This window comes from Pleurodeles waltl, chromosome 9, assembly GCF_031143425.1.
Source record: "Pleurodeles waltl isolate 20211129_DDA chromosome 9, aPleWal1.hap1.20221129, whole genome shotgun sequence".
Taxonomy (NCBI): Eukaryota; Metazoa; Chordata; class Amphibia; order Caudata; family Salamandridae; genus Pleurodeles; species Pleurodeles waltl.
Genome location: NC_090448.1, coordinates 656908601 through 656922848, shown reverse-complemented (window position 1 = coordinate 656922848; position 14248 = coordinate 656908601). Strand labels below are relative to the sequence as shown.

Sequence of the window (14248 nt, the reverse complement as noted above, 5' to 3'; positions counted from 1 at the left end):
GTTGATGCAGCCATGGATGGTAGAGATTTTTCCGTCGACGGTGGCGTCGCCGACGGTAGTGTCGCCGACGGTAGTGTCGCCGACGGTAGTGTCGCCGACGGTAGTCGGTAGTTTCTTTGACCCCGTCGATGGCGATATCACCGATGAGAATGGCGTTACTGAAGTTATAGTCGACGGGGCAGTCGTCGACGGTGCCGATGGAGTCTGGAGAGAGGGGATCGGACCCCTTACCGATGATGTTAAGGTCGTCGACGCTGACGACGGGCTCGTCGACGAAGAAGTGGAGACGGTAGATGTAGGTACCGTCGTCGTCGTCACGGTCGTCGACGGTGTTGTCGTCGTTGATCTGATTTTCAGAGTCATTTTTCCAGAAGTGGAAGGCTCTGAAGGAGATAGATGGTAGGACTCCTTTTGAATAGGAGAGGAAGTCTCAGAGGAGACTGAAGTCTGTAAGCCCTTCCCATGATGAGATTTCTGCCTCTTCCTGGATTTCTCTGTGTGGCCTAGGTCCTCAGATCTGGACCTTTTATGTGGCCTCTCTGACCCACTCTCCTCACCTGAAGTACAGGATTTGGCCTGTAACCATGTCAGGAGTCTGCCCTCCCGGTCTCTGAGGGTCTTTGTGGAGAAGGTGCGACATATTTTGCAGTCCTTAACCTGATGTTGTGGGTAGAGACAGTACAAACAGTCTTTATGTGGGTCATCCACATGGAGCCTTTTCTTCTCACAGGTCTTGCAAGGGCGGAAAAGGCCTTTTCTAGAAGAATCTGACATATTTGAAGCTTTCTTGAGAGAAAATCTCTGAAGCAGAAGAAAAAACTGAGCAGAGCTCAGGGAGACTCCCTTTACACGACGTGCGGTAGAAAATCTGAGGAAGAGAGCTTCTCTGGAGAAGGTTCTAGAGGGTGCTGGTGCCTGATTGGACAGCAGGCAGGTTTGGGTCCTTTCACAAAAGGACATGGATGGGCTATATGAGCAAGCTCTGGCTCCATTATAGCCTATGGCAAAAACAAATTATTTATTATTTATTGCTATTTTATGTACCGTGGGACTCCCACTTCGACAACGGGGATGATTCAAGCATGTGAATTTATGAAAGATCCAATACTGGATAATCAGAGATCACACGCTCAACTTTGTTCACTGTGTCTGGGCGTTGTAATAGGCCCTCTCAACCTCCACGGACCCCTAATCTCTCAGGAGTGGGAGGGTCAATTTGGATCATGAGGGAGATGGGGACATGGTGTGAGAGCCAATTGATACTGACAGCATTTTCAGTTGCATTAGCTGTGTGCCTAAAAATTATTGAGACTGGTGCATGTCGTGTGGGCAGAATAGTACATATAGGGCCTGATTACAACTTTGGAGGAGGTGTTAATCGGTCACAAAAGTGACGGTAAAGTGACGGATATACCACCAGCCGTATTACGAGTCCATTATATCCTATTAAACTCGTAATACGGCTGGTGGTATATCCGTCACTTTACCGTCACTTTTGGGACGGATTAACACCTCCTCCAAAGTTGTAATCAGGCCCTTAGTCTCTAGTATGCTAACCATCGTAGGTCCTTAAAGCTTGCCTCCCTCAGCCTCCTTCTGAAAGCGCTCTGGTTTTCTCATACCTTCGTCCTAACCTATCCTAATCGACTAGGTTGAGGTCTCCCCTAATTAGTACAGCCTGATCAGGGGTGTCTATGGTGTCCTGTCTCTGCTTTTATTAGAGATTGCTCCTGGTTCTCATTGGAAGCATAGATAGAAGCAGTGGTAAAGGAAAGCCTCTTTGTTTGGACATAGAGCTAGGAGCATCTCCTGAATTTCTGCACTCTATTCCCAATCGTCACAGAGAAGGAACGTGCAAAAAATATAGCTACCCCTCCCATCTTAGTGTTGTTAGAAGAAAAGCACTGGTGCTGGTAGTGGCAGGAATGTAATCTACGCCAGTCTTGGGAAAGCAAATGGGTTTCTTGGAGAAGGCAGATTAGTCCCTTGCTATGCTACAGAAAGGATAGCACCATCTTCTGCTTAACTGGGCTGCTGAGACCCTGGACATTGGCACTGATAACCTTTTGCTGAGGAGGTGTGTGGCATTCGTATATGTGCATGTCAGTGACTGCCCATCCAACTGGGGTCCAGTGCTACAGACAGAGGCTGGATCAGGCGTGGGCCTAGGGATATGGAAGTGTCAGGTTCATGTAAGTTGGAGTGGAGGTGTGAGTACAATCCACATACATAACCCCAACAATCCAAAAAACAAACTTGCTCCAGCTCCTCCACCCCCCCCACTTCCAGTCCAGAGAGCAGGCTACCAAGGGTGTGCGGGCACTCCCAAGGGGCACATAGCGCTTAAGAAGAGTCAGCTCATCTCATGTCTCTCTGGGTCCTCCAAGAGGTTATCCAGAACTGCCTGCCTCTCTAGGGCGATGGTCTTGGGGTCCAGCTGAGAATCAGGGGGGAGATTTCCCAGCGTCCTACCACGGAGGTCCACAGCACACACCATGTGCATGCTATCCACGCGAAGGGCTCCATTCCAATTCTTTTGTGAGATGCATCAGGCGTTGAGCATCTGCCACTGTTTTATACTAATGTAGGGTCTCATCTCAGCAGAAGATAGGTCCTGGTAGAGCTCAAGCTTACGGCCAAGAAAGTGGACTGGCTGGGTGTCTCTCGCTTTGCAGAGAATTTACTCCTTGAGCTCCAACTCATGAGCGCAGGCAAGGATATCCGGGGAACAAGTCTAGGATATCCGGGTACCCCAGTCCAGCTGCACACTTGCCTAGGCTGGTGAACCTAAAATATGTCGAAAGAGGACAGTCACAAAGTCGGCTCCCTCCAGTCCTGAAGATACCCCACTAATTTGAATATTGTGTCAGCGGGAGAGTTTCTCCAACCGTCGGGAGACAGCAGTTTGCTTTCGCTTGGCAGAAGTTTTAACAGCTCCCGCCAAGCGAGAGAAAACTATGTCCGCTCTAATTGGGCAGGAGCAAAGAAACTGCTCCCGCTCACTGGGAGTGAACTTTATCTGTTCTCCTGCCTGCAGCCAAGGGGGCAGGAAAACAGATTGTAGGAAGCTGGCCAGGTGTGTGGTGGGTATTTAAGGTACTTACACCTTATACCAGGTCCAGGTATCCCCTCTTAGTGAAGTGTAGGCAGTGTCTAGAAGCCAGGCTCTTTGGAGGTACCTGTGGATGAGCAGCCAAGGGTTATCTAGGAGACATGCAAAGCTCATGTAAAAACACTGTAGTCACACAGTTCTTACACACATGAAAGAAAACACTCAGTTGTACAAAAGTAAAGGTACTTTATTTTTGGAACACAATACCACAAAATACTAGAAGGGCAACCCTCCAATAGGAGGTAAGTAATACACTAAATATATATACTAGCAATCAGAAATAGGCATTGAAAAAGTTAGAAAACAGTGCAAATAGCAATAACGAATAGTGACCCTACGGGGAGCACAAACCACACACTAAAAAATATGGACACAGGACCCCAACCTAGGAAAGTGGAATGTGTAGAGGTGAGCTGGGAGCACTAGTCGTTTGTATCCTTTTCCTGTTCAATTCCTCCTACAGCCGACACACGAGCAGGTGGCAGAATGGAACTAAAGGAATGCAAGACAACACCATCACCAACTGGGACTCGTAGATGTCAACGGAAAGTGACTTTTCTTTGTACCAGTTGTGCTAGAGTTAGCAATTTTATTTGCCCTCTGAAGTGGGATACGCTTTATTGAGCATTGTATCTAGTGTAGGTCCCAAGAACGTTATCCTTTGCGATGACTGAAGAACTGATTTTAGTTGATTTATTTTTAATTCCCAGGTTATTAAACAGGTGCATGCAGGCAGTGGCTCATCTCTGTGCAGCCTGGCGGGAAGGTGCTTTCACTAGTCAGTCATCGTGAAGAGAACAGTTGATGTTTTCTTTCATTCAGGAATGCTGCTATTGGTGCCAAACACTTTGTAAAAATGAGAGAGAGATTTTAGGCCAAATGGGGGTACCTTGAACTGATAATGGCTGCCAGCTACTGTCAGTCTTAGGCATTTTCTGTGTCTTGGGTGTACCAGGGCATGAAAATATGCATCTTGGAGATCGATGGTTGCCATATAATCTCCCTGGGTTTAGAAGTTACAGTATATTGTACGGGGTTACCATGCAGAACATTTGCTTTCTGAAATAGGTGTTCAGGTTTCTGAAATCCAGAATCAGTCGCCATGCTCTTGAGTTCTTCCAGACCAAGAAGAAACTGGTATAGAAACCTCTCCCTTTCTGGACTACAAGAACTCATTCTAGGGCTCCTTTTCTGAGCATGGTTTGACTTCCAATTTGCGGAGAAGCAAATGTTTTGTGTGGAGTTTTGGGGTAGGACTGGTTGAGGATTTTGAATGATTTCCAATGTATGGCTGATTTAAATACGATTTAGTATCCATTGGTCGGTTGTGATTTTCTGCCAGTGCTGAAGATGTTTGGAGAGCCTCCCTCTGATATGTTGTAGGAAATGGGGGAGTAGCCTGTGCCCTGTAATTTGTCAATGACGGCGGCTTGTGTCCTTTTCCTGACATCCCAACTTTCCCTTTTGAAGCGGCCTTGTATAGGCTGCTTGTGGTGGCTGCCTCTGTTGATATTTGGGATGAAATTGTTGAGGAGCCGTTGGGTACCTGTATTGTGGTAACCTCCTTCAGGAGGAGAAGGGTTGCCCTCTTCCCCATGTGCCTCGTAAAGGTATTTTTCTATACAGGGAGTGCAGAATTATTAGGCAAATGAGTATTTTGACCACATCATCCTCTTCATGCATGTTGTCTTACTCCAAGCTGTATAGGCTCGAAAGCCTACTACCAATTAAGCATATTAGGTGATGTGCATCTCTGTAATGAGAAGGGGTGTGGTCTAATGACATCAACACCCTATATCAGGTGTGCATAAGTATTAGGCAACTTCCTTTCCTTTGGCAAAATGGGTCAAAAGAAGGACTTGACAGGCTCAGAAAAGTCAAAAATAGTGAGATATCTTGCAGAGGGATGCAGCACTCTTAAAATTGCAAAGCTTCTGAAGCGTGATCATCGAACAATCAAGCGTTTCATTCAAAATAGTCAACAGGGTCGCAAGAAGCGTGTGGAAAAACCAAGGCGCAAAATAACTGCCCATGAACTGAGAAGAGTCAAGCGTGCAGCTGCCACGATGCCACTTGCCACCAGTTTGGCCATATTTCAGAGCTGCAACATCACTGGAGTGCCCAAAAGGACAAGGTGTGCAATACTCAGAGACATGGCCAAGGTAAGAAAGGCTGAAAGACGACCACCACTGAACAAGACACACAAGCTGAAACGTCAAGACTGGGCCAAGAAATATCTCAAGACTGATTTTTCTAAGGTTTTATGGACTGTTGAAATGAGAGTGAGTCTTGATGGGCCAGATGGATGGGCCCGTGGCTGGATTGGTAAAGGGCAGAGAGCTCCAGTCCGACTCAGACGCCAGCAAGGTGGAGGTGGAGTACTGGTTTGGGCTGGTATCATCAAAGATGAGCTTGTGGGGCCTTTTCGGGTTGAGGATGGAGTCAAGCTCAACTCCCAGTCCTACTGCCAGTTCCTGGAAGACACCTTCTTCAAGCAGTGGTACAAGAAGAAGTCTGCATTCTTCAAGAAAAACATGATTTTCATGCAGGACAATGCTCCATCACACGCGTCCAAGTACTCCACAGCGTGGCTGGCAAGAAAGGGTATAAAAGAAGGAAATCTAATGACATGGCCTCCTTGTTCACCTGATCTGAACCCCATTGAGAACCTGTGGTCCATCATCAAATGTGAGATTTACAAGGAGGGAAAACAGTACACCTCTCTGAACAGTGTCTGGGAGGCTGTGGTTGCTGCTGCACGCAATGTTGATGGTGAACAGATCAAAACACTGACAGAATCCATGGATGGCAGGCTTTTGAGTGTCCTTGCAAAGAAAGGTGGCTATATTGGTCACTGATTTGTTTTTGTTTTGTTTTTGAATGTCAGAAATGTATATTTGTGAATGTTGAGATGTTATATTGGTTTCACTGGTAATAATAAATAATTGAAATGGGTATATATTTGTTTTTTGTTAAGTTGCCTAATAATTATGCACAGTAATAGTAACCTGCACACACAGATATCCCCCTAACATAGCTAAAACTAAAAACAAACTAAAAACTACTTCCAAAAATATTCAGCTTTGATATTTATGAGTTTTTTGGGTTCATTGAGAACATGGTTGTTGTTCAATAATAAAATTAATCCTCAAAAATACAACTTGCCTAATAATTCTTCACTCCCTGTACTGCAAAGTTCATAATGATTTGGCTGTGTCTGCCATGATTGCCTAGAAAGCGTCATCAATAGGTGTCTCGAAAATGGTTTCCCCATCATAAGGAAGGTCCAGGATCTTACTTTGAACATCTGGCCTGAAAGGAGGTGGCCCTGAGCCAGCCCAGTCTCCTAGTTTTGCAAAAACCAGCATTGGCAAAGTCCATGGTGTAATCAATGTGAGATGAAGTCCGCTCTCCTTCCTGGAATATCTTTTTGGCTTCAGTTTGTACTTCATCGGGAAGTTTGTCAATGAAGGGAGCACTATTCGACCACATTTGTCAATTTTTTCTCCTCCGAACAGCCACAGTTTGCCATCTGCACTGGAAGCGCTAATATCGAGGAAAAGTGTTCTCCAATGTTATCGAGGTGCCTACCCTCTTTGCCCGCACATGCCGATATAGGTGCTTAGGAGTTTTTCGAGCGACGCTGGGCCACCTGGTTGATCATGGAATCAGGTTTAGGATGCACAGTGAGACATGCAGGAGAATCCTTCTGGGGCTTTATATTTCTTACACAGCAGCTACTGTGGCTGGGTTCTTCAAGGTTTTGATGCCCTCATCCCAGAAAAGAGTGTTTTGTAGGCATGGGGAGCTCTAACCTCCTTTCTGCTTTCTCCAGAAAATTATGTATACCCCATATATCCTCGGAAGGTGAATCTGTAGGAGGCGGTGTTGGAGATGATGATGTTCATAGAAGGTAGTCATCCCACTCATATGGAGCTTCACACAGCTCACCTTCCTCTCTTTCATCTGAAGAATCCTAGAGGAGAAATGTTTGTGGAGTATGCCTCGTAGATGGAGGTGGAGGTAGTGTTTGAGGAGTTGACAGCTGCAAAGAGAGACTCTGAAGATGGAGGAGTCTGCCTAGGCGAAGGTGACATAGGTAGGAAACGCTTTTGGCAGTCTGCCATCATATACTGTAGGTCAGAGACTAGCGATCTAGGAAGACACACCAATTCCTACTGATATGTCTGAGGAAATTGTTCATGAGGAGGAAAATAGCCTTGTTCATAATATTCTTCATCATCCTCATCTTGTTGGTATTTGACATGTAGTTCTGAAGCACTGTGCAACACCAAAGGGACCTTCATCATCGGAATCATCTTCATTCAAGAGGTTGCTGGGTAGTAAAGGTGAAATGTTACTGGGTGAGGTATGCTTTGGTCTGCACTATTTGGTTTTGTCTTCTTTTTGCAGTCTTTCTTTTGATTTATCTCTCACCAAAGAGGTTGTCGTTGAGGTCATTGACTGAGGTTTCACTGACGACGCAGTTGGAGCTGATTTCGCCACTGGCAGGACTTGCATCACTGACGAGGCTGGAATTATTTTTAGCATCAACTGTATTGGAACTGAAGGTGACGAGGTGGTGGTCGTCGAGGAGGTTGTAACCATACATGGTGTGGTCACCATCATCATTGTCTATGTCGTAGATGCCCCAGTAGTAGTTTATCATCCTCAATGGTGGTAAACCAGCTACGATCTCTCTGTTGACGGCGCAGATGACAGTTCTTTTTTAATTTGTGGAGGATTAGAGGAAGAGGAGTAGAAGTGTCAGATCTGGATTTTTCTAGTCTTTTTGAAGAGAAGGTTGGTGCTTTCTGCTCATTTATTTGCTTTAAAGAAGTATGCTACTCCTGCGCTGTCATTAAGTGGACTGCGCTCTCTGTGAGACCTATGATGGGTCTTTTTACAGGATTTCTTAGGTGGCTGCTGAGAAGACAGATTCCGAAGTGTCTGTCTCTTTTGCTAAGTTTCCTTGAGGAAGATGAAGAATCCTCACAATCATCATCCTTTCTAGTTTTAAGTTGCTGCATCCATAATAGCAGGCTCCCTTCACAGTCTTAAGGTTTGTGAGGAAAAGGTACGACATACCTTACTGTACCTGGCTTTCTGGGGTAGGTATTGGCAATAAATACAATCTTGATGAGTCATCGGAATAAAGCCTCTTCTTGCCACAAGTCCCACAGGTTTGGAAAAGGTCTTTGCTTTTTCTGACATTTCAAAAGTCAGATCTGAAGCAGCAGGTAATGTAAAAGATATATACATGCATGAAAAAGAGTCTGGAATATGTAGAAATGAGCAGAGCTTACTGGAAACCTCCTCACATGACATGCGGTAGAAAACCTGTGGGGCTGAGGCTTCTCACAGAAGTGTACTAAAGGCGGTGCAACCTCACTGGTTTAGTTCAGTTTAGTTTCTTTTTAAAAAATTAATATGATAAGTTACTAAACTGAAGGGCATAGAGCCTTTCAAGTCTATACCTATCATTGCCCTGCTTTTCTAAGGGTGCCATGGGAATTCCATCTCGATGACAGGCAAATGATTCAATCATATGAATCTATGAAAGATCCAATAATGGAGTAACACTGCTCACCACATTAATTAATTACATAATGAGATTTGTGAAAAACCGAAATATGTTGACCTTGCCTGTATTTGTATATGACTATATACCCAACTTGTGAGTGCAGACTGACCTCGCTGAAGAGTCCGAACGTGATTTGGCATATCGGTCACATCCCTAATTGAATGTTATAAATGTGTAGTAGGGATGCAACATTGCAAGTTTCATGAAAAAACTCCCCCCACCGCTAAGCAATCATTCTCTATTCTCTTCTTTGAAATTTTACGTCAAACCTGGTTTAACCCAAAAATGGCCTAAAAAAGTAAACTGATACTTGATAGTCTACAGAAGTAAACTTACCTTGACATCCATAACTTTCGTGATCTTCCAGAAGTCAATGAGCAAACCTATGAAAACGCTGACCTGGACAACAAAGTTGGTCTCGTTATCCAGGATGTAGAGAAGGACCACAAGAGACTGAAAAACCCCAAAAATAACAGAGCGCACAGAGAGACCCTCAAGGGACTGCCGGCTGTTCCAGAACTGGATATCTGCAATAATGAAGGACAGTCTTACTTAAAATTCATACATAATGCAAACAAAAATGTGTCCCTTACATTTGTTCACGTGAATCTGCATCAGAAAACATATTTGCCACTTCAAATTTAGAATTTCTTTACATTTTCAAATAGACAGATATTAAATTTAAATTAGATGGTTATGTACTTCAATATTCAAAGAGCGGCCTACTGGGCATTCAGTCACTAGGCATACTTACAATAGCTTACTGAGTGAATATGTGTTGCTCACACTGCAAACTAAATAAGCATGATCAAATAAATGCATCACATTGCAAGGTGGTCATCATAACTGGATGGGATCCTGAACCATTAAGAGAAAATCCAGCAAAACAGGTAATGTTTATAACACTGCTGTTTTTTATGCTTTATTTTTTGAACCACAACTCTGCTTGTAGAAATAAAACTGAAAATGTTATGCTTGAGACTTACCGTTTTTGAAAGCAAGGAACTCAAAGACACTGTGAACAATGGAAACAATAATCGTCACGGCCAAAAGGTATGGGTTGGTTTCGATAAGAGCAACCTGAAGATGAAAGAAAAAAAACAAATCAGTAAAGATCAGTGTAGGACAGTAGCCTCTTTCTAGCTTGGTTACCCCCACTTTTTGCCTGTTTCTCTGTGTGTTTGACTGTGTTCACTGGGATCCTGCTAACCAGGACCCAAGTGACTGTGCTCTCTCCTCTAAATTTGGTTGCTAGTAACTTTTTCTTCCCACAATTGGCATACTGGTTACCCCCTCCCCCCACCCATTAAGTCCCTAGTATAAGGTACCTAGGTACCCAGGGCATTGGGGTTCCAGAGGACCCCTATGGACTGCAGCAGTTATTCTGCCACCCATAGGGAGCCCATGCAAAGGGTTTCGCAGGTCTGCCATTGCAGCCTGCATGAAAAGAGTGCATGCACACGTTTTCACTACAGGTCACGCCAGGTCACTATAAGTCACCCCTATGGTAGGCCCTCTCAGCCCAGAGGGCAGGGTGCAGGTACCTGTGAGGGAGGGCACCCCTGCATTAGCAGAGGTACCCCCATAAATTCCAGATCCTTTTTCTTCTACTTCACGAGTGCAGGGCGCCATTTTACACGTGTACTGGACATAGGTCATTACCTATATCCAGCTACATAATGGTAACTCTGAACCTGGGCATGTCTGGGATCAAACATGTCGGCATCATACCCCAATACTGTTGCAAGTATTAGAAGTATGATTCCATACACACGCTGGGCTCATTAGAGGACCCCCAGCTTTGCTATCACAAGTCTTACAGGGTTTTCCGTAACGGACCCAGCTGCTGCCACACCTCAGATAGGTTTCTGCCCCCCTGCTGCTTGATCTGATTAAGCCGAGGAAGGCAGAACAAAGGATTTCCTTTGGGAGAGGGAGGTAACACCCTATCCTTTTGGAAATAGGTGTGACTGACTTGGGATGGATAGCCTTCCCAAGCCACTGGCTTGCTTTGAAGGGCACATTTGGTGCACTCCGTGAATAAACCAGTCCACACCGGTTCTGTCTCAGCGGCACGGACTGAGCTGGAGAGCGGAGGCCTCCCACGTGGGCCCACCCGCGCTTAGATTTTTGCCACGTGGGCCCGGGGCCTTGATTTGGCCACGGATTTGGCTGTGTTGTGGGGGCTCTGTGGGCTGCACCCCCCCGAGTGGTCGGAGAGGGGGAGGGTGGCCTGCGGGGGCTTCTGCATTGCTTGGTGCCGGGGGGGCCTGGTGGTGTGCACCTTTTTTGGGGGTCGGCTGCTGCTTGCACCGGCCCGGCGCATCTGGATTTTGAGACCTTGGCACCATAGGGGCCCGTTGAGTTTTTGGTGCTGCAGCTCGCGGGCCCTTTGAAGATTTGTGTTTTTTTTTTTTTCTGGTCCGACAGCGTGGTTGAGTGTGGAATTGCTTGTGAGGGCCCGGGCTACTGGGCGGCAGACTGTTCAGGCCACTGCCACTTGCTGTTTCCTGCTTGTACGCTGGATGTGGGCATTGTCTGATACTTGGCCTGGACGGGTAGCAGCAACTGTTGTGGCTGAGGTGCGATCCCACGGCCTGCTTCTGGTTTGGCCGGCCTGCTCCGGGTGATTTTTTGGATCTCCAGTGATGCCTGGTGACGCTAGAGGTTGTCGAGTTGACCAGCTTGGGTGCTGCCTGGGGCTGGGTGGCCGGTGCCGTCGCGGGGTGGCCGTTGGATATGGGCAAAACCGATCAGCGTCAATCAAACCTCACCTTTGACGGTGGGAAAAAGAGGAGGCTCCTCCGCCTCTGTCTGGTGATGGGCCCGTGGCTGAGGGCAGCCTGGATGCCTCGGTCAAGGCTATGTTTCAGGATCTCAAGAGCAGCCTTGCAGGCACTGATGCTAAGCTCGACCATATGACTGAGCAGCTGGATCACATTAAGGCCAGCGTGGACGATCATGACTCTAGACTTGATCATTTTGAGTCGCGCACCTCTGATCTGGAGGACCACCATAATGGCGAGAGGGAACGACTGCTCCAAATGGAGGGGGTGTTAGACATTATTTGTACTAAAAATGAGGATTTGGAGGCGCGCTCTCGTCGTAACAACATACGTATAATTGGTCTGCCTGAATCCACGGATATGGGACGCATGGAAGATTTTGTGGAGGCTATGCTCTCTGAACTTTTCCCTGGTGAACTCTCCCGGTTGCTCGTGGTATAGAGAGCGCATAGGTCCTTGGGCCCTTGGCCCCTGCCTGGTACTCGCCCACGTCCTATAATAGCACGCCTGCTAAACTATTGTGACAGGGATGCTGTCCTCAGGTTGGCCCGGGAGCGGAGACCGGTGACATACAAGAACACTGAACTTAATTTTTTCCCGGATTACACTCCCGGGGTTTAGGCTGCCCGGCGTGCCTTTTTGCCGGTTAAGCGCTTGTTGAGTCAGACAGACGCTAGATTTTCTCTTGTCTATCCCGCGAGGCTCAAGGTCCAGCATAAAGGGAAACTGCTTTTCTTCACTGACCCGAAGTCGGTGGCTAAATTTGCTATGACGGTGCTGAAGCGGCCGGAGAATTCGGCCCGGAGGGCTCTGGGTCTGAGCACGCTGCCCTGAGTGATAATGACTGACTGGGTGCGGAGCTGTTAACTGGGGACTCCTGGTCTGCCGGCTAGGGTCTCTCTATATGTGCTCCTTATTATTCGGCTGCCCCACTGCTCTGTGTTCATGTATGGCCCTTTGCCCTCCTTCCCCTTGTCCTCTTGGATGGCGGGATGGGTGGCTTGGCTTCTGCCCTCTGGATGAGTCCTTGTATTAATTTACCTGTTTTGTGTGGGCTTCTTGTTATGGGGGGTGGGGTTACTGCTTTGACCCGGTTGGGGGGTCTGCGTGGGTGGGGGCGGGTCTGTTTTGTGTTTGTTCTTCATTTTCTGGTGCTCTTCCATTTTTCTCTTTCCACTGTTGGCGGGCATATTTGGTCATTGGGGCAGTGCTTCGCTTCTGCTGGGAGGTTAAGCTGATGTTGAGTAATATGACAGCGATTCGTTGTCTCACCTGGAATGTGCGCAGCTTGAATGATGGTCGGAAGATGCGCCTCATGTCTGCTTATGTTAAACGCCAGGACATTGATATTTGTATGTTGCAAGAGACTCACATGGTGGCTTCTGCGCAGGGCAGGCTGAGGGCCGGCTGGATCGGTGGATATCACTGTTCGGTATTCTCGCGCTATGCCCGAGGTGTAGCCATTTTGGTGCGTAGGGGTTTGCAGTGGTGCACGCGCAAGGTTGTGATTGACCCTAATGGTAGATATGTCCTGCTGGGTGGGATGTTGATGGATTGGGCCTGTCGGCTGGTGTCAGTCTATGGTCCCAACATGGATGACCCCGAGTTCTTCTGTGAGGTGTGGCGCTTGGTGGAGTCGATGGGTAACAGTGCGGAAATCTGGGGTGGCGACTTCAATGTGATCCTGGACCCAGTTGCGGACCGTGAGAGCTTGGCAAGTGTGCAACATGTTGCTGCAGCAAAGGCTCTGGCGTCCATGATGGATGAGGGTGCTCTGGTGGATCTGTGGCGGGCAAAGCATGGCTCTGCTCGGGAGGGCACGTGTATTTAATTATGCCCACAGCAGTTGGTCCCGTATAGATCGCTGGTTGGGCACGCGTGACGTGGAGCTCTGGGTGACATCTGTGGAGCTTCTGGCCCGCACTTTCTGATCACTCGCCAGTGAAATTGGTGTTGGCGGTGCCGAGCGGGTTGGAGCGCACATTTTTGTGGCAGCTGCCACATGAGGCTCTACGGGACCTGGTTTTTCGGGAGGAGGTTCGTGAGGCCATAGTACATTTTTTCGCTGAGAATAGTAGGTCTGTGAGCTCTGTGGGTACCCTATTGGAGGACTTTAAAATGGTCATCCGGGGTATGCCTCTCGAAGCAACACAGTGTATTGAGGGCGCGTCGCTGGGAGTTGGCTGATCTAGAGGGGAGGATAGTGGACTTGGAGCGACGCTTGGTGCTGGACTGGTCGGGTGCGGAGCTTGCGGCTCTTCGGAGTGCTGTGTCTTCGTACAAGGAGGCCTCACTTCGGGAGATCTGTTTCTTGGGGAAATATGCCAGGGCGAGACGGTATGATGAGGGGGAGAGGGCCAGACACACGTTGCAGAGGCCAATAATTATGTCACTGAAATGGACAGTGCGGTGGGCGATCGCGTTGCCGGGACGCAGGGTGTCATGAAGATTTTTTTCTTCTTTTTATGCAAATTTATATGCAGAGCCCTCCGGGCTGGATGCTGGTGCGGCTCAGGATTACTTTTCAGAGATTGCCCTGCTCTGGTTTGACGATGTGTACCGTTCTTATTTTGATGCTCCCTTTACAGTAGAGGAGGTCACTGCTGCGATTCGTAGTTTGCCAGCAGACAGAGCTCCTGGGCTGGATGGCTTGACTCCTGCGTTCTATAAGGAGTACTCTGAAATACTTGCTCCACATCTCTTGGAGGTCTACGCGGAGGTTATGGAGACCGGGATACTTCCCGCCTCCCTGTGGGAGGCTTTGAT

The 14248-nt window shown here is 47.5% G+C and overlaps 1 protein-coding gene across 1 annotated transcript in view; it reads right to left on the bottom strand.

Moving 5' to 3' along the window:
* CLPTM1 (CLPTM1 regulator of GABA type A receptor forward trafficking) overlaps window positions 1-14248 on the bottom strand; it is a 326345-nt gene that overhangs the window by 132750 nt on the left and 179347 nt on the right. Inside the window, exons 9-10 of the mRNA XM_069207717.1 lie at window positions 9683-9776; window positions 9033-9223 (exon numbers count right to left, since the gene is read on the bottom strand). Of these exons, the coding sequence (XP_069063818.1) occupies window positions 9033-9223; window positions 9683-9776 (285 nt within the window). The remainder of the gene's footprint in view (window positions 1-9032; window positions 9224-9682; window positions 9777-14248) is intronic.